Source organism: Sturnus vulgaris, chromosome 2 (assembly GCF_052056855.1).
Source record: "Sturnus vulgaris isolate bStuVul1 chromosome 2, bStuVul1.hap1, whole genome shotgun sequence".
Taxonomy (NCBI): domain Eukaryota; kingdom Metazoa; phylum Chordata; class Aves; order Passeriformes; family Sturnidae; genus Sturnus; species Sturnus vulgaris.
In genome coordinates, this window is record NC_142244.1 from 50946531 (window position 1) to 50964989 (window position 18459).

The following is an 18459-nucleotide window of genomic DNA, read 5'->3' on the forward strand; positions in this document are numbered from 1 at the left end:
GCTGTGCTCCAAGCCCCAGTCTTTGGAGGGGGGGCAAGATCAAGACCACAGCTATTGGTGGTGCTTTCCTGGCCTGAATAGAAAAAATACACATAAATTTGATTTAAACGCTATCCCTTGAAAAGCCAAGTCTGATCTTTCTGTTGGTTTGGACTACTCCAGATTCTAGTGAGCACAATATTAGCCAACCCCAAATGCCCAAAATCACCTTGAAAATTTTGAAATAATTGTTTTAAATCAGATCACAGTACATTTGCACTGTTTTTCTATTTTCCATGTTTTTCAGATGCAGCCTGATTGTATTGTTGGTCTTTTTTTTTTTTTCTGTAGACAAAAGATCAGGAAAAGGGAAAACGAAAGGAAAAAAAAAAAAGGACCTTTCATAGAGCCAGAGAGTTACCAGGTTCAAGGAGCTGGGGCTTTAAGAAAAAAATAGCAGGTATTACAAGGCTGACCATAAAATCACAAGAGTTGGCAGGCTGACCAACAACATGTATTTAAACTAATAAATGATTGATTGTCCTGAGAATTGTATAGTATTGTTTCCTCTGCTGTTCGCCTCTTTTGTCAGCCTCTGTGTTGAACTCAATTAAGATTCTTCTATTCTGACAGTCATTGTTATTCCCACTCAGTGTACATCTTGTATCCTGCCTTTTCCACATGAAAGAAAGGCGGGGGGGGAAAGGCTGTGCTAGGTTTTAATTTCAGATTGCATGCTCTAGTTCATCCTGCGGCATCAGTGCAGATGCTTTTTGCCTGCTGTGTCCAGTAGCCTGGGTGAGGGGGGTGCTGGATCCCTCCTGGGCTGGGGGGGTCTCCTGGACTCAGGCTGGAAATGGAGGTGACAGAATCTGAGACTTGCAAAAAGTGGATTTGGCTCCCGTGCTCCCATGAGAGGAATAAGAAACTTTTGAGAGAGTTCTCAGCCCATGGTACTTGGTGTTTTGAGTGCTGTCTGTGGCACAGGAGGTGCTGCCTTGGTCTTGGGCAGCTGATCACCCAGAATTACAGCTCTATGTTATCCCACAGGGTTCCACATTCAATTAAAATGCTTTAAAAATTGCCTGAATTTTCTGGCAAGTGCCATCAGTCAGACAAAGCACTGTGACTGCTCTGGCGGTGCTGCCCTGCATCCTCTGCCAAGGCTTTCTGCAGGGAAAAGTGGGAAGCTCAAGTTTTGCCCATGGCAGAAGTAGGTGGTAAAGTTCTCAGACACCTGTGCTATCCTTTAAGGCTTTCAGCTTGGCAAATGAGCTTTCAGTGCTCTTAAAAGCACCAGAATTCCTGGTTCACAGGAGCACAGTAATCCCTCTGCCTCTGATTTAGGTATTTCTGAAACATTTGCCAAAAGGTCATTGAAGGTAATGGATGTTTTCCCCAAGCTGCAGTCCCCACTCCTGTCGAGCTCCTGGGATGCAGAGTTAACATACCCAAGGAAAATATCTCCCACAGCAAGACCCCGTAGGACCACACGTCACTTTTTGTATTGTAGATTTTATCAAATATGGATTCGGGAGCCATCCACTTGAGAGGAAGTCGAGCCTGCAATAAAAGGGACAAATCTGACTATTATTTTCAAAGCCTGAAAGATTTTAATCGTTGATGAATCAACTATATATTGTTACGTAAATAATTACCATTCAAGCAGGAACCTGTGGGATTTCCTTACAGGCAGTCAAGATAAACCCACATTCATTCATACACTTAACAGATTGGAGTAAAAGGCTGTTTTTAAAAAACATGTGGCACAAAACACCAGACATTGGAAACCTGTGACCAGGCTTTTTTCTTTACAAGGATGTGGGAGTGTGTAGAGCAGAGGTATCTTGCCAGCATCGTACAGACAGGGCAGAAAGCCCTGAATCCAAGCAGCAGCCTTCTGTAATGATGTTGGAGATATTCTCAGGGAATTTTTCAGAGCCAGAATTGCAGGAGCACATCAGCAACCCTTGAAGCCCCCTCAGCACAGCTTGTTAGGGTCTCCTGAGTGGTACCAAAGCTACGTGAACATTTCCCAGCTAATTTGCAATGCTGTAAACCCTGGAAGCTATTTACAGATGTGGGGATACCTGGCAGGTGGGTGAGACCTCCAGAAAGAGACTCTCTGCATGACTTCAATGCCCACACCAAATTCCCATGGCACGGGTGGGTGCAAGCACGGTTTGCTGGCCCAGGGCTGGCAGGGCACTCACTGCCTGCTCTCTGCAGAGGGGGCAGAAAAACACCGAGTGGGTGCTGGAGGAGCAAGTCCTGCTCAGCTGCTCGGGGCTCCACGAGCAGGGCTTGGCCCTGGCATGGGAGCATTTCTTTTGGAGGGAGTGTTTTCCTTGAGGGAAGTTTACGGAATAAGGGGGTTGTGGCGAGCCAGCCAAGAAATGTCTAAAAACCAAAGTATTAACAGGGTGAAGCTGTGAAGCAGTTAGCATGTCTAAGCCTTGTGCCTGAGGACAGAAATGCTTCCCAGACCCACAACACATCTGGACAGCTCATCTTCACATAAAAACCATGACAGCTTTTCAGCTCTTAAATTCGGGAAATGTGTATGTCTACAGAACACTTTGGTGGACAGTTTGAAATGACATGTTGTAAACATTTGGATAAACAAGCAGCATCTAGACTTACATCTCCTTTTCTCACATAATCAGGATTCTTATAAATATCTCTTGCGAGGCCAAAATCACAGATCTTCACAACATTGTTCTCAGATAAAAGGATGTTTCTGGCTGCCAGGTCACGATGAATACACTATAATAAAACAGTTTCAAATCAAACTGCATTTCCTTATTCCTGCCCACAAATTTCCTGTCTCCCATATCCTTTAAAATTATTATCATTATTATCGTTTTTATCATTATTATTATTATTATTATTATTATTAATTTTTTTTAGGGAAGAAGAAATTTAATATTTTTAGGGAAGTCACCAGTAGTTTACATGAAGGTGCTGTAAACAGCAGCATAATTATTTAAAAAAAAAATTACTAAGTCCAGAAAGTGACACATTTGTAAGCCCTTTTGACATTTGCAGGGAAAGAGCTGAATCATTTTGAGCTCCCTCATATCTGTTGAAATTAAGGGAAAACCTACCACACCCGAAAGATCTTCCCCAAATGAATGAGCTTGACCCATTGCTTTCAGTCATGATCCTGTGTTTCTGGACTATGGATACTTGAATAAACAAAGTTAAATTTATAATGCCAAGAGGAAAACGTCTCTTCCTTTGGGACCTCTCCCAAGGAAGGTGTCACTGCAATGTAGACATGATTCACCTCTGAATCCTGTCCTTCTACAGTGAAAAGCCCTCAGTGCAAAACTCACCTTTCTGGAGGAGAGGAACTCCATGCCTCTGGCCACCTGAAAGCTGTAAGAGATCAGGTCCTCCATAGTGAGGGGCAACTTGTACAGGTCATCAGCACCTGCAGAGGTGGGAAGCAGGGTTTGTTACGAAGATAGCACACAGGCAGTTGTTTCCCCCCGTTCTTACAGACCCCATTATTCCCATAAATTCAGTCTTCATGGAGGGGTATTTGAAGGTCAGCCCACTGTCATTGGAAACAAAAATAGTGCTTGCTTTACACCCTGTGCTTTGGATGCTGCTGTGTTTTCCCCAAAGATAAGGAGCAGTCAGAAGAAACAATCACACATTTTCCTGTCAGATTTAGTAACCCTGGAAATAATCTTTTTTTAAATCTTCTACCCTCTGGACATGACCCTCTGAGCATCTCCCACGGATGTTTATTAGGGTGATAAATGAGGAAAAAAATTTCAGGGATTCACAGTATGTTGTAAAAATATCACAGTCTGTGCAGGGACAGGAAGGAATTAATACCTACCCTCCTCGTCCTCCACATCACTCAGACTTTTATCTTCCTGGAACCCAGAGCTCGCAAAGCTCTCGCTGCTGATGACACTGGCCAGCCTTTGTTTTTGGCTTTCCACTGGCTCAATATCCTTTTTCTCTTTCATTGGCTCTGCCTGCGGAGAGGAGTCCTTCAAATAAAAAAAAAAAGAGGTGCTACATCAGATCAGTGGAGGGGTGGGGAGGAATGAAGTCAGACTGCTGCTGCCTTTCTGCCAGGCTGGTGGTCACACCTCTCATGGGAGGGGTGTCCAGTGTCACTGTGGTGGGCAGGGGCTGGTCATCATCCCCAGAGGGCAGAAATTTGGTGGCTTGGGAGCACCAGCACATGATTTTGGGGTAACCAGGGCAGTGGGATACCTCTGCTGCAGTGAGGATTTGCGTGGTGTATGCTCTCTGCTGGGCTGTGGCTCATCTCAGCCTGAAATGGGACATCTGAAAGGACCCATTTCTCTCCAGCACATGGAGAAGGAGCACAAAGAAGTGGATTGGGAAGGTTGTGCCCACAATGCAGGCATCCCAGACCTCTCAAACACCAGCTTTTGGTCCCAACCTGCTTAAGACAGATGTCTCTGTGTCCCTGCACAGGGCTTGTTGTGGGCGTGTAAGGCCTTTCCGTGAGGAGCAAGGGCACTTGGTGTTTGGAACAGAGCTGCTGTTGGAAGTGACCACTTCTCTTCAGTGCCTTTTTCCAGTGCTTTCTTCTTATGGAAAATCACGTGATGGTTTAAGGGACCCATGCAACACTGCTTGGAAAAAGCTCTCTCACTGGTACCTGTAAAGCAGCCTGGCTGCCTGGCCATACTCTTCCCCCCTCTTACTTTTCCTTTTGTTCTGCAACCATCTCTATTCCCTGTGCGTGCTGGTACAGAGCCAAACTTCCACCTCCTTCCTGCCCAGGCAACCTTCCCAAGGGTGCTGGAGCACTGGGTGTGGGAAGGGGGTATGGGAATGACTCTGCTCAGCATGGACCCTTCCCAGCCATACTCCCTGCTGAGCATCCGACTCCAACAACCACGTGTAGGAGGAGCCAGTTGCTGTGTCTCATGTGGAGCACAACATGGACAGCCTTGGGAACAGAGACTCAGCAAAGGCCTTTTAGGGGGGATGTCCACTTGAGTGGGCTCTCCCACTGAGCCCTTCCAAAAAAATTCCCTGAGATGCTGCCAAGCTTTTGGCACAGCTCAGTAGAGGTTTTGAGACCTGCTGTTCTGTATCCAATCTCATGTCAGAGCCCTGGATCCTTTGGAGGTTTTTTTTCTGGAACTATTTGAATTTTCTGGGACATTTGGATTTAGGTTTGTAATAAAAAACATATCATGAGTTTGATTCAGAGGGCTGTGGGATGTGAGGGCAAGACTCTAATCTCTTTTCCTCTTGATTGCTCTTCTCCTCACACAATAATTAGATTACTTGTAAATCTCTGAATATTAGGGTGTCTTGGGACATGAAATTTAATTGGTATTATCTTTGTGCTCCCAGCAGTACTGAAATAAGTGGGCAAAACCACTTCCTTTGGCTTTGCTGACCTCAAGCTCACCAGGAATGGGTTCATCAGAAGCAGGGCAAGAGCATGTGGGGACACTTTGGACAGGATTCATGTCCCGTCGCTGTCGATGGCTCCAGCCAAATTAGTCAGAGCAGTCTCCTTGCACAGTCAGGAGGAGAGAGGTGAATCCTTTCTTGGCACAACACATCCCACACCAAATATTAATATAGGTCAGATGAACTTCACCCAAAAGTCATTTCTCTCCTTTGCTAGAAGAGAGTCTGAGGAGACCAGCTCAGAGCTGACGTCTACATTACCAACTCTTACATCAGGTAAGGTGAGCCCTGCCAGGACCATCTGTCTCCTCACCTTGCTAGGGCAGAAAAGATTCCTTTTGCTCTTCAGATAGTTTGATAAATTACCATACTTGCAGTATTCAACAATCACCATCAGAGGCCCTGGGCAATTAAATATAAAAAACAAAAACAAATTTAAAAAAAAATAAAAAAAGCATTTTGAGCAGCGTAAAACAGTGAAAGGTGGCATCAGTTCTGAGAAAGAATCTTTCATGCCCATAACTACAGCTTGAGTCCAGAATAATTGGCAACATGTCCTAAGAACTAGAAGGCTGCTTGAAGGACTCTGGACATTATCAAAACAATACTGCTTCTGGAAATTGGGGCAGGGCCTAATTTTTGAAAGCTAGGTCTTGAGTCCTGAGGGACACTCTGTTTCCTCTTTGGGCAGTTCAGACTGGAGTCCCACAGCCCACACACACTTGGAGAACTAAAATAGGTGACATATCTAAAACAAACAAGCTCCCATACTGGTCTTTTGATTTTCTCAGTGTAATATCATGAAGGATTTTACAACAGCTGCATTGTGATTTGTAGTTCAGGGCCAGCAGCTGATATCCCTTGTTCCCAGCCTTTCCAGATCATGTTTAACTTTAGTTTGAGCAGTGGAGTGTGTGAGATAAAGGACAGCAAGTGGCATGTTCCTAAGTTCACACTTCACATATTAATACTAAAAGAAAGTTTAAAGAGAGGAAATGTTTAATCACTTCATTAAAGGACTGAAAAACTCTTTTTCTCATTTTTTTACCAAATACAGGATGAGCTTGAATATAAAAGTTACTGAAAGTTACTAACTTGACCTCTGGATGAAAAACAACATGGGGCACTGGCAGTTATTGGGAGATAATCCAAGCCCATTTTCAGAGCAGTGCCGATTTTTTACCTCCATTTTTTGTGCAAGCTCCCAACAAATTCACAATGTTGAGATGATGACCAATGTGGATTAGGATTTTCAGCTCAGTCATCAGTGCTTTGTACTCACTTGCTGTGGCCCCTTCTGAAAATACAAAATAAAAAGTCAATGTGAAAAGGCAAAGTACTGGTCCTGCTGAGCTTTCCCACTTCTCATTACTTTAAATTGAAATAATCTCCATTACTGGATCTACTTCTTCTATTGATGTTCTCTCTCCATCCCTCCCTGCTCAGCATCCTCTTGGTTGCAATTAAACCCATAAAAAGGCACTCAACTTCCTCCCAGTGGACTCTATTATATTTAGAGCTGAGAGAATTTTTTTTACATGAATAGTTCTGATGTTTCAACCAAAAAATTGAAAGAACAAATATAAAGGGATTTCAAGATTATAATTAACTCTATCTAGAATTGGTTTCATCTGACCTGACTTCAGCTATCTAAGGGTTATATTCTAGCCTGAACTAATCAACATCTTAAGGGGTCAGTGGCGAGTGCAAAGTATTTCCAGAAGTTGATGCAGCCGTCAAGTTTAGCCATCTGTATAAGGGAAAGATGAGCTACCCCTGGGTGATGCCTGCCTGGTTCTGTTCATTATGTAGGAAGCCTGGAGATAGACCATGGAAGTAAAATATTAATTGATTAAAATGAAATGACTGCATCTCACCCATACCAGTCATAGTCAATAATAATAGGAATGACATAAGAAGTCCCTCAAATAAATCCAAAACATTCTATTTTGTGTTGAGTGAAACTTTTCGTTCCCCCTGAGCAAACGTTTTTTTCCTGCAGAATTTAGTTTTGTTTAAGAGAACAAGAAAAAAAAAACCCATATTGTTTTGTGTAGGCCCAAAAGGAGTTTTTCAGTTTAGTGACACCAAGAGCAAAAAAGAGCAGTTCTGTGGAAAAAACCCTTGAGCTAGGTCTTAAAGGGCTTGGTTTCAACATCTGAATGAAAACAGTTTTTCTTGGTGTCCCTGACAAAACTTTTCTTCTACTTGGTGATCTGCTAGTTGCTTGTATGGGTGGTGACACTTTCCCTCCACCACAGGGGAATTCTGTGAGGATAAGGCCTAATGAATGACTGCAGAGTTCCTGGATAATCTACAGAGGACACAAGGAATGAGGCAGATCTCCCCATGCTTTAGGTGAGATATTAAAGATACCTACAGGAGATCTGGTCACCACTGGCTCTCTTCATTGTCAGCAGAGCTGAACAAGGACTCAGCTCCCTGTGTGCAGGAATCTGCCTTAGGATGGGGTGAACTGTTGTCTCTCACCACTGCCACTGAAGGGCATTTGAGTGACTCAGATACAAACATCTACTCTGCACATGCACAGGTGAATCCCACCAGGAGCACTTCCTGTAGCTGCTGTCTGCTCCCATCTATTCCAGGAGCACCCACTGCTCCTTGGTGTGCTGGCTGCTGATGTACATAAAAAACCCCTGAACACAGTCCACTCCATGGGCTGGAGTTTACATGTAGACATCTCCTGATAAATGATAGGTAAGCATTTGTGAAGCTGGGAGCCACTGGCTAAGATGGATTCATTCAAACTATTCCTGAAGAGAATCAGCTGAGAGCATCAGGGTTCCAAGCCATACTGGCAGAATAGGGGATGTGTCCTGGCAGAGAAACAACACCAAAAAGGATTCAGGGATTACGGCAGATAAGCAGTGCAGCATAAACTCCTGGGGCAATGAAAAAAAAAAAATCCTGCTATGATCCTTACACACATAAAGAAGGGAAAGCTAAATAAAGAGGAGGGACGTCACCAGGACTCTGGGTTAGGGAATTCAATCACAGCTGCTGCAGGCCATGACTGGATATCATCCTGCTTGCTAATGTCCCAGGTGCCCTCTTCAAATTAACTACAGGGTTTTGTCCTTTCTGCTCCAATGGGAAAGGTGGCAGTGAATAACAGGGGACTGATTTTACTTTCAGATGAGCACTGGTGTATGAACAGTGCTGGTAAATCCACCACACAACCTGGGTGTCAGCATCCTAAGCACCATGTGATGAGCCTGCAGCCGGTTCAGAGGGGACACACCTGCACAACACCACCAAGATTTAAACTGCTTGATGTGTTTAACTTAATAAAAGGGTCTTCATGGAGAAAAATCATTATAAAATCTAATGGAGAAGGTTAGAATGAGGTGCAAAAGTCAGACATATGTGAATGAGACAGAAGGCATCTGGTTTTAACAGTAAGATGATCCTTGGAAAGAATGACCAAGGAAAATATGAAACCTTTTATCCAAATGCCTTCACATCAAGGTGGATACCTTCTGCTAAATTTCATTTACAGCATTCAGTATAGGGTCAGTCTAGCATAATGGTATGACTTTTTACTGGGAATGCAATTTTTATTTCATAGTTCTACCATTTCATTTGTGGTGGACCTGAAACTTGACTTGTACACGTTTTGGAAGCTTCAAAAAGTTATTGTGGAAAGTTTTTGCTTTTGGTAGAATTGTATAAAAAAATGCACCACTGTATAAGGCTTCATTTTCCCAATGCAGCTTTGCAGCAAGATACCTTTCAACATTTTCACAGCAACTATTCTGCATGTTGGTGATTTCCTAATTCCAAAGGCAGATGCTTGTACCACCTTTCCAAAAGCTCCGTGTCCAAGAGACTTTCCTGTAAAGAAAATAAAGTGGAGAGATACATCTTGGTAAAAAAAGGAATCCTATCAGTAAATGGCTTCATAGACCATGAACTGAAAAATGCACTTTTCCATGAGTCCCATAGCTATATTTCCAACATATAGCTGGTTTTGGTTTTTAGGTTTGTTCGTTTGTTTTTTAAAGTAAGCAGTCAAACTAGAAGACAGAGTCATCAGAAGGAGCAAGTGATAGGAATGAAAATATCACTAAATGAAAGCAACCATCCAGTAGGGGTACACTGGCTTCAAACTTGATTTTTTCAGTCTAGCTTTGCCAGGGAAAGATTTTGCTCCTCTTTTCCCTGAGCACACTGCACCGTGCAGCAGCCGGTGGTGCTGCCAGTTATGTCCTTAATTACACAGACCCTCTGCCCCTTTGACAATGTGTTCACATGGACGGGTCTGGCTGCCTCTGCCCTGCTACAGAGGCTGGCAAGGCTTGGTCAGGGAGATTTTGTCAACATATCATCTAGCAATAAGTTTTATTTCCAAGTAACTATTTTCAGATTGCTTTTGTGCTTCACCTTCAGCAGAACCTAGGTACCAAAGTGGCTAACAAGAGTATGGCAGCAGGATCTGCGGTGTGGAGAAGAGCAGAAAATAAGAGTCAGCTTTTCATATAAAAGCAAAGGATAACATGTACCATATATTTATTTCTCAGATATGTACGTGTGACATGACCATCTCCACAGGACAATTTCCTATTCCTCTGATGAACACCTGCTTGGCTAGCTCTCACTTGGACATCTATCCTGTTGGTATCTGAGTGAGAGATGAATCCCACTCAGATACTTTCAAGCAGAGAAATAGAACTGCTGTCTGTACTAATTTAAATCAACACTGCCTTTTATATGTGTATATTGCATCTAAACTGTGATTCTCAGTATGTCTGTCAGTAGAAGCAAGTAACATACATTATTAAAGCAGTGGAAACATGGAGCAGAATATGCTAAGCCATAAAATTATTTCCACCCTAGATGTGAAAAAGTGTTGTCATTTTTTTTACAGCAAATAAAAACCTCAAAGTACTTGAGCTACATGACTGAAAAGCATCAACAGACTGACCTTGGTTTGTGAAGGGCATAGTGTTTGATAGAGAAATATAGATGAATCAGTGTGTGTCTAAAAACCTACTGTCACCTTTTTCAGATACTGCATATAGATTCTTCATTCAGCAGATGTATAAAGGAAGCATCATTAAGACTCAGGTCTCAGTTTTCTTAGTGAATTGATGTTTTTAGTCCCTTATGTTTTGACTGTTCATGGTTTCTACACGAAAAACTTGCAGTTTGAGGTCCTATAAAACCCATCATACCTTTGTTTAATCCGTTTCCATCACTGTTAATTCACTTCCCACATCGTGATAACCTACTTAGTGACCTCTTGGAAAACACACCGGCTCATAAAGCTGCAAAAAGCTGCTAACCTTTCAGAAAGGAGAATGAGCTCTGGAAACAGCACTTCCTTCTCTAAACAGCCGAGTAATTCAATGGGAAACTGTAATAACACTCGTCTTTACTGCTCTGCTATTGTTTTACCGTGCTGAATGGTAGCACAGGACAGGGCTGCTTTAACTTTTCAGTGCAGTTCAGTATGCAGTTGTGGCTATGGTTGTTATTGCAAAAGTCCCTTCTGTTGACATAAAAAGTAACTACAAAATTATAAAACAGAGGAATATTAAGTTGCCCAACCATCTGAGCAGTCAGTTTGTCACAGCCTTTGAGCAGCTACACAGGATATTTTTGGGGTAATGCTCAGGTATGTAATGTTGCAGCATTTAGATCCGGACCAATGAAGCAAAGTGCTCTACTTAAGTTTTCTACACTTGACTGGGATTTACTGGGCCGCTCAGAACACATTAAAAGGAGCATACACCTCAGTCAAGGAGTTTGGATCAGGAGATTTTCTTTTCAGTCCCATTTCAGCAGGGTCCTTCAAGCATGCCAGTTGCTGGACCTGGAGCATCAGCAAAAAGCACTTGGAGCACTGCACCCCATGTCTGTGGGAAGGCACAGGCTCAAAGGTGTGTTCATTTCTTAGGTCCTTTGCCACTGTTTGACTCATCTGCGTTTCCCCCACAGGTGGCTTCACGTTTTCCATTATGTTACACGTGCAGGAGAGTGGGAAGTGCTGTGCTGGGTGCCAGCGCCGTGGGCTGGCAATGCCCAGGAGGGAGCAAGCCAGCTGCCACCAGCGTGTCACACAGCGTGTGTGACACCGTGCTGGAGCCAGCAGCCACACTCCCCCGGGCCCTGCATCCCAGCATCAGCACTGTGCCGCCTCTCCAGACTGGGAAGGTCGAGCCCAAGTGTAAGGGGGGAAGCTCATGACAGCTCAGCCAGCACAGTGTGTTATCGCCGACCACACTGACAGTGATTTATAGCACCAGCATTTTTCTGCCTAATGAAAAGATGGCATTTTACTCTCAGGGAGATTAATCTCTCCTGAATGTTAATTACCCTGACTTCAGTGATGCCCATATGAAATTTCCTGTAATGTCTGTGTCTCTTACAGATGAAGGGAGAGTCTTGTTATATAAGCATTGCATCACAGCCGTGGGCTGTGTGTATGCATGTTGGAGGAACACACAGCAAAAGAGATGAGGGCTGAAAGAAGAGACTTCTTTGCAAAAGTTATAATAAATATGTGTCCTGGAGGATAAGTAGGTGGAAAGAGAAAAACAGTCACATCAGATGCTGGAAGGGGTTGCATTTCTAAGTAAAAATATTTTTTAAAACCATAGAAGCATATTTTGTGTTTGTGAGACACTAATCCTCAGAGACTGCCAAGGTTACTCAAAGACTGAGCCAACTGCCATGTAAGCAGGACTTGCACTGAGTTAATCTAGCATACTGCACATACACAGCTTCTTCAAATCTGGTTCTCATTCATTGTCAGCATTCTTTATTTGTTTACACCAGTTCTTCCACTTTTAACTCATTCTCTGGTCATTGTTCGTCACCTCTGGACTCCAAACACTAAGCCTGCAAGGCATGGGTTTTTCCTTGGTGTTTACATTCCATTTCTGTTTGTTTCTTTCCCAGTGGTCATATTGTCTGCACATCAGGTTTTTGGTCCATCGTTGTAAGAAAATTGTCTGAAGATTGAAGTCGTTCCAGCACAAGGTTCCAGCATTCCCAGAATTATGTATGACAATTATAAATCGAGAGCAATATATTTCAGCTGTGCTTATCCACATCTGGTCACCTTGTGTCTCCTGGCAGGCAAATTAGGTGTGATCCTAATTTTGCACATGTTAACCAAGCTCTGTCCCTGATACCCAGGAGAACAGGAGGAATCTGTTACAGCTCCTAACCAAAAAGCAAGGATTTTCTAGACCTTGCTGTAGGACAAATGTAATGCATGCCTGAAAGAACAAACAGCACTATAGCAACGAGGCTGAGCTTATCACTGACATTTTAATGTTGACCTTCTAGCTAAAATCTCTGTGGTTTCTGGAGGGATTAATCAACTTCAAAATAAGGTCCCTTCCCCCCTTCCCGTCTCATCAGCCCCACACTAGTCTCAATAAGGAATGGTCCCAAACACATGCCTTTTGCTGGGACATCTACAGGGGAGCTGGCTGTAGGTTTAAAGTTTTCAAGGGCATTTATTTATTTATGTGTGGACTTACATGTCACATTCTTGCACTTTATGGTGCAATAACAGAATATTTATAAAACTACAGCACAAAGGGAAAACAAGGAGATTATTCTGGAAAAAGAAGGAGAGGGAGAAACAGGAAGGGGTGCAGGATAGATTATGAGGACCCATTTCTGCACAGGCTTTTTTCCAAGTTTCCAGGTTGAAGAAAGGGAAGAAAACCACAGAATCACAGAATATCCTGAGTTTGAAAGGAGCCACAAGGATCATCCTTGTGGATGATCCTGGCCCTGGACAGCACAACTCCAAGCAGCACACCATGTGCCTGTGAGTGTTGTCTAGATGCTTCTTGAACTCTGTCAGGCTTGGTGCTGTGATCATTTCTCTGGGGAGCTGTTCCAGTGCCCAGCCACCCTCTGGATGAAGAACTTTATTCTGATATGCAACCTAAACCTCCCCTGACACAGCTTCAGGCCATTTCCTTGCGTCTGCCTCTGGTCACCACACAGATCAGTGCCTGTCCCTCCTCTGCCCCTCATGAGGAAATTGTAACTGCAGTGAAGTCTCCCCTCAGCCTCCTCTTCTCCAGAGAAGACCAAGTGAACAGACCAAGTGACCTCAGCTGCTCCTCACACAGCTTCCCCTCCAGACCCTTCATCATTATTATAGCAAATCACCAAAGTTACAGTAAATGCCAAAGGTCAGGCTCCTGAGTCTAGAGAGAGAAACACTGAAGTTGGCAGTCTGATTTGGAATTCTTTGGTTGCTCTTTTTGTGTCATGTTTTAAGTAAATCAGTTTCCAAAATACAGAATGCATCATTCTTGTCTGTATTCTCCTTCTGTGGCCAGGTGGCCAATTTAAGGGATGAAGGAAAGGCTGTAGATGTTGTCTACTGGACCTTAGTAAAGCCTTGGTCACTGTCTCCCACAGCTTTTTCCTGGAGTGAACAGGTAGATTATTCATGGTTGGACTTCATCTTAAGGGTCTTTTCCAGCCTAAATGATCTCGTGGTTGTATTTTCATTTTCCTACACAGAGTCCAAATATACACGTGAAAAGCAAAGTAGACATGTTTAGTCGGTCCTCATTCACAGATCAGTGCTCTCAGCGTGGAATAGATCACACCAAACCTGGCAGTACATTGTGCTGAGTGCCTAGAACACATCCAGCTCCTCTTTATGCATAGTTACAGACACATCTTATTCAATCAATCCAAACTCTATATGAAGTATTCCAATATTACCTAGTTTTAGCCTTTCTCTTGCAATTTCCCACTTGCTGGCATCATAAGGCAGACGTTCACATTGTTCATCTAAGGGGACTTCATCTGGATCCATTATGATTGACAAGTAATGGTTGGTCTTCATTTCAGAGGAACGAGGCTAGAAAACAAAGACATTGCAAAATGAAAAAGAGGATTGGGGTATCTGTCACCATCTTCTTGTTTGGATAAAGAGTTCCAAGTTCATTCTGTTCACAAGGCTGCGTGTTTCACTGCACAGTGAATGGTTTAGTGAAGCTTTCTTTATTTTCTATATATTGCAAGAGTTTTTATATAAAAGAAACTCATTCCTCCAGCTTTCCTCCCAAGTGACATACCAGTTTCTTCAATGAAATCCATGTGGGTCTCTATTAACATATGGTGTTATGACACAGGCCCTCTGCACAGTCAGGAGAAATACTTTCAGCAAGTGACTAAACATTGCTGATAAAAATAACTTTCCTTCATGATTGTGCAAAGCAAGAAGTGGCCACATGCAACAGATGGAGTTCTACTGCCAGTGTTTATTTGCTCCATATATCCTGCAAAGATAGGTCATATGTGGTTAGAAATTGTGCAAGGCAAGTCATCAGGACACTGGACATTATACACTTCACAAACTGCTGACAAATTTTTAGGATTTTTTATTTCTTTGGTATCATTTCTGAAAATTTACTCAAACCATTTTAGTCTGGAGGAATTTATAAACAACTGGACTCAAACACATAATTTAAAACATAAAATTTTAAATTAATTTGCTGGTTTAGTTTTTCCTGAGGAAATGGATTATCCACTTCACTTGAGAAATATAAGGAAAGATGAATCTGATCTGAAAGTTTCCTGCAGTTCATCCATTTTGAAGTATATGTTCCTTCAAAGAGCATCAAGATTGCCATTCTAGTCCACTGGACTTTTCTTGACACAGGAGTACTTATCTTTCTATAGAAAAGATCTAGTGTTTGCCATAATTTCCTGGCCATTAGTTGGAGTTTATGGGAAATCTGCAGAACTGAACCTGAATGTGTTGCTTTTCCTAAACTTGTGGAAGAAGCAGATGGACAAAGACATACAGATACCACGAACATACAGATACAACCACATATTCTTTTTTCTATTATTTGCTTTAACTGGCTCCTAATACTTTCAACGTTCCTCCTCTACAGCTTGGAAATACGTCCCTAATACCTGCATTTCCAGGCATGTTTTTGAGAAGGCTATTCCTAGCTATGCATGCCTTGACTAGAAACAGTACTAGACTGAAATGAGAGTAATTAACAACTGCTGTTCTAGTTGCTTTTCATCCTCCCCAGACCCATGAATTTTGTCCCAAGAAGGATGCACTGATGCTTGTGAAAAAGGCAGGAGGCTTAAAGCCTGGCTCCAAACCATCCACTAAGTCTGGAAAGGACATGCATAAGTGGGATATGAGTAGAAACAGAAACTTGTGTGGTGCTCCAGAAAAGGCATTTCTAGATAGAGATGTGTGTACCAGAATGCTCCTACCCATCACATTAGAAGAGCTTTTAAGTGGACCCATCCCAGAAAAAGCAATAGGGGAGTTGAAAATTTAGTTTCCCACAGTTCTTTCTTCAGATGCACTCAATATCAAATTTTTGGCACAAATAGAGATTTGAAGCAACATTTTCAATGATGAAAAATTGTTAAGTGCATAATCTGTCCCTGTATGCATCACAGAGAGGCTTTAAGATAATGCTCTTGGAGAGCACTTTTTTTGTTGTTGTGGCAACATAATTTGTATATAAAATTTAATTCAGAGCTAATTCCAGACATTAATCTTTGAGAGTAAGAGTTTATAAGAGAAACACAGATAAGACTGTAAACATAGACTAACACTAGCTGGAAAGGCTCATCTGGAAAGTTGCCTTAATATGTCATTTATATAAAGTCCCTTGTTCTACAGTGATGATGATATTTTTATTATCTTTTAACAATCTAACAAGTTTTGGTCTCATAAAAAAATAAACCAAAAAAGAGCTGCAGCCCCTTGCTACATTTAAAACTTACTTTTTCCCAAGATTTGCAGTCACATTATAACTTGCTTCGTCATTACTGTTGAGCATTCAGTACTGGTCCCTCTTGCCTTGTAATTTCTCTTACAGCTATGAAGTTTCTCCACAGCTTCAGCTGACCTCTGCTTTCCTTCCCTCCCAAACTCCCACGCATTTCTCCTCACTAAAGCTTGCGGCATTAGGAATACAGGCACAACGACTGCTGCCATACTGCCCTGATTTGGAGTGCTGCTTTCCCAGCAGTCAATAAAAGTCCTCAGTACCCAGCCTGAGATACCGGCAGGCTTTAGTGCTGGCTGAGATAAAATGGTCCGTGAGTCTGCAGTGGACCTTCAGCAGCCATCCCTCAGCCAGCTGGGACATGCCCAGCTGTGGGACATGCCCAGCTGTGGTGGCTGTAGGATGTGTCCAGCTGTGGCAGATGTGAGCAGATTCGTGGTGCTGTGCTGTGATACCCCTGGGCTGGTGGTGGTGCGGGAGTGAGGAGAGGGGGACACACAGATATTTCTCAGCTCGTGTCTTGCTGTGCCCCAATACCTTCCCTCAAATCCATCTGCTCCTGCAGGCTACTCTGAGATCTTCCTGCATGGCCAAGTAGTTGTATCTTCTGCTTGGGAAAGCTGCTGTGGTTTAGCCTGCACACACCATACAATGCAGACAGAGTGCTCTCAGGAAAAAACGGGTTTTAAACCATCACAGTCAGTCTTGGACAAGAAGGAGGGTCAGCTACAGGGGCAGTTAAATTTATCACGTTGGTACAGGATCATCTGCTCTAGAAGCTGCACTATCAAAATTCCTTCAGCAGAATATCACTTTTAAAGTGATGTAATTATACCAGACACTGTGTGAACCAGACCCCAGTACATTCTGTGAAGATCTGTCATTCCCACTCACTCAGATCTTCAAAGACATTGGGATGCCAAACCCCCACAATTTTTATAAGGAAATGAGGATGCCTTTGGTGTGAGTCAGCCACCCAAATTCTTGTGAGCCTCAGAGCCTTGTCCCTACCTGGGCTTTTCTTTCTGGCTTACTCATACTCAGCCTTGCAAGTCACAGTTCTCCAGCATCCATCAACAGCCTGGTTATTGCACCAGGAACAAGGATGAGCAGTATCAAAGAATCACAGAATCATAGGATATTCTGAGTTGGAAGAGACCCACAGGGATTACCAAAGTTCAGTTCTCGGCCATGCACAGGACAGCCCCAAGAGTCATGCCATGTGCCTGGGAGTGGTGTCCAAACACTCCTTGAACTCTGGCAGATTTGGTGCTGTGAAAGTGAAATAGAATTTTTCTTTGGTAGACTCGGCAATCCCAGCATCCTGGGAAAGATTTTCTGACATGAGCAAAGGGCTGCCAAGGAGAGGCAGGTGCCACAGGGAGATCTCTGTCTGTTCTTACCCTCTTCAGCTTGCGAATGAAGAGGGTCAGCAGGAGCCAGAACAGCGTCGCAGCCACACAGGTACAGGTCAGAGTTATCAGCTCCAGGTTTGACCTCTCTGATATGCCTGGGAAAATCAAGTGGGAAACGTATTAGAAAATGACCTGCAAACCAAGGGCACTTCATGTTTTTTTCTGCCATTAAAATAAAATACCAGGAAGGACCAGCTCTTTTCAATGGGGTATTAATCTCTGTTTGGACTGGCTCACAAAGCCAAAAAATAAAGGTCTCCTGCAGCCTCAGGAGAGGACAAGGCTGCACAAAGGGGATGGCTCTGCTGGGCCTTTCCCACAGGCAGTGCTGTGGTGTGAGAGCTGCTGCCAACATGCAGGAGAAGCTCCTGGAAGGGCTTGTGCTGGTGTAGGCTCCAAGTGTGACCCAGGGCATGTTGCTGCTGCTTGGGGCTTGCTGTCCAGGACCTGATGCTTTTCCTTATCCACTTCTAAGAGAGCTCTTCCCTACTGATGGCTGAGCCCTGTAGCCCACACCTCCATCCCAGATATGCTGTAAACCCTGCAGTCCTCACCAAAGACATCACTGGGAGTGGCCTGGGGATTCTCTTGGAGACTCATGGTGCTGCCAGCAGGAGTCCATGAGCATTTCTTCCCATGGCTTGGATGGATCTGATCTGTCACGTGGGGGCTCAGCTCATACACAGCATAGTACTGGGCGGGGTCTTGAGCCTCATTCCCACTGGGCATATGGCCTGGCACTCCCTGCAATCCACTGCTCCTCTGGCAGGCTCTGTGCCCTCAGGTCCCCTGCCAGACACACCAGCAGCACATGGCCAGGCTCCCTGAGCATCCCTCCTCTCCCAGGCTCCCTCCCCTTCTTTACC

The 18459-nt window shown here is 43.6% G+C and overlaps 1 protein-coding gene across 1 annotated transcript in view; it reads right to left on the bottom strand.

The window, feature by feature from the left end:
• The window catches only part of FLT1 (fms related receptor tyrosine kinase 1), a 108798-nt gene that overhangs the window by 9958 nt on the left and 80381 nt on the right, over positions 1-18459 (bottom strand). Inside the window, exons 16-24 of the mRNA XM_014879648.2 lie at positions 17582-17688; positions 14131-14269; positions 9154-9258; positions 6587-6700; positions 5717-5805; positions 3833-3989; positions 3318-3415; positions 2623-2745; positions 1431-1542 (exon numbers count right to left, since the gene is read on the bottom strand). Of these exons, the coding sequence (XP_014735134.2) occupies positions 1431-1542; positions 2623-2745; positions 3318-3415; positions 3833-3989; positions 5717-5805; positions 6587-6700; positions 9154-9258; positions 14131-14269; positions 17582-17688 (1044 nt within the window). The remainder of the gene's footprint in view (positions 1-1430; positions 1543-2622; positions 2746-3317; positions 3416-3832; positions 3990-5716; positions 5806-6586; positions 6701-9153; positions 9259-14130; positions 14270-17581; positions 17689-18459) is intronic.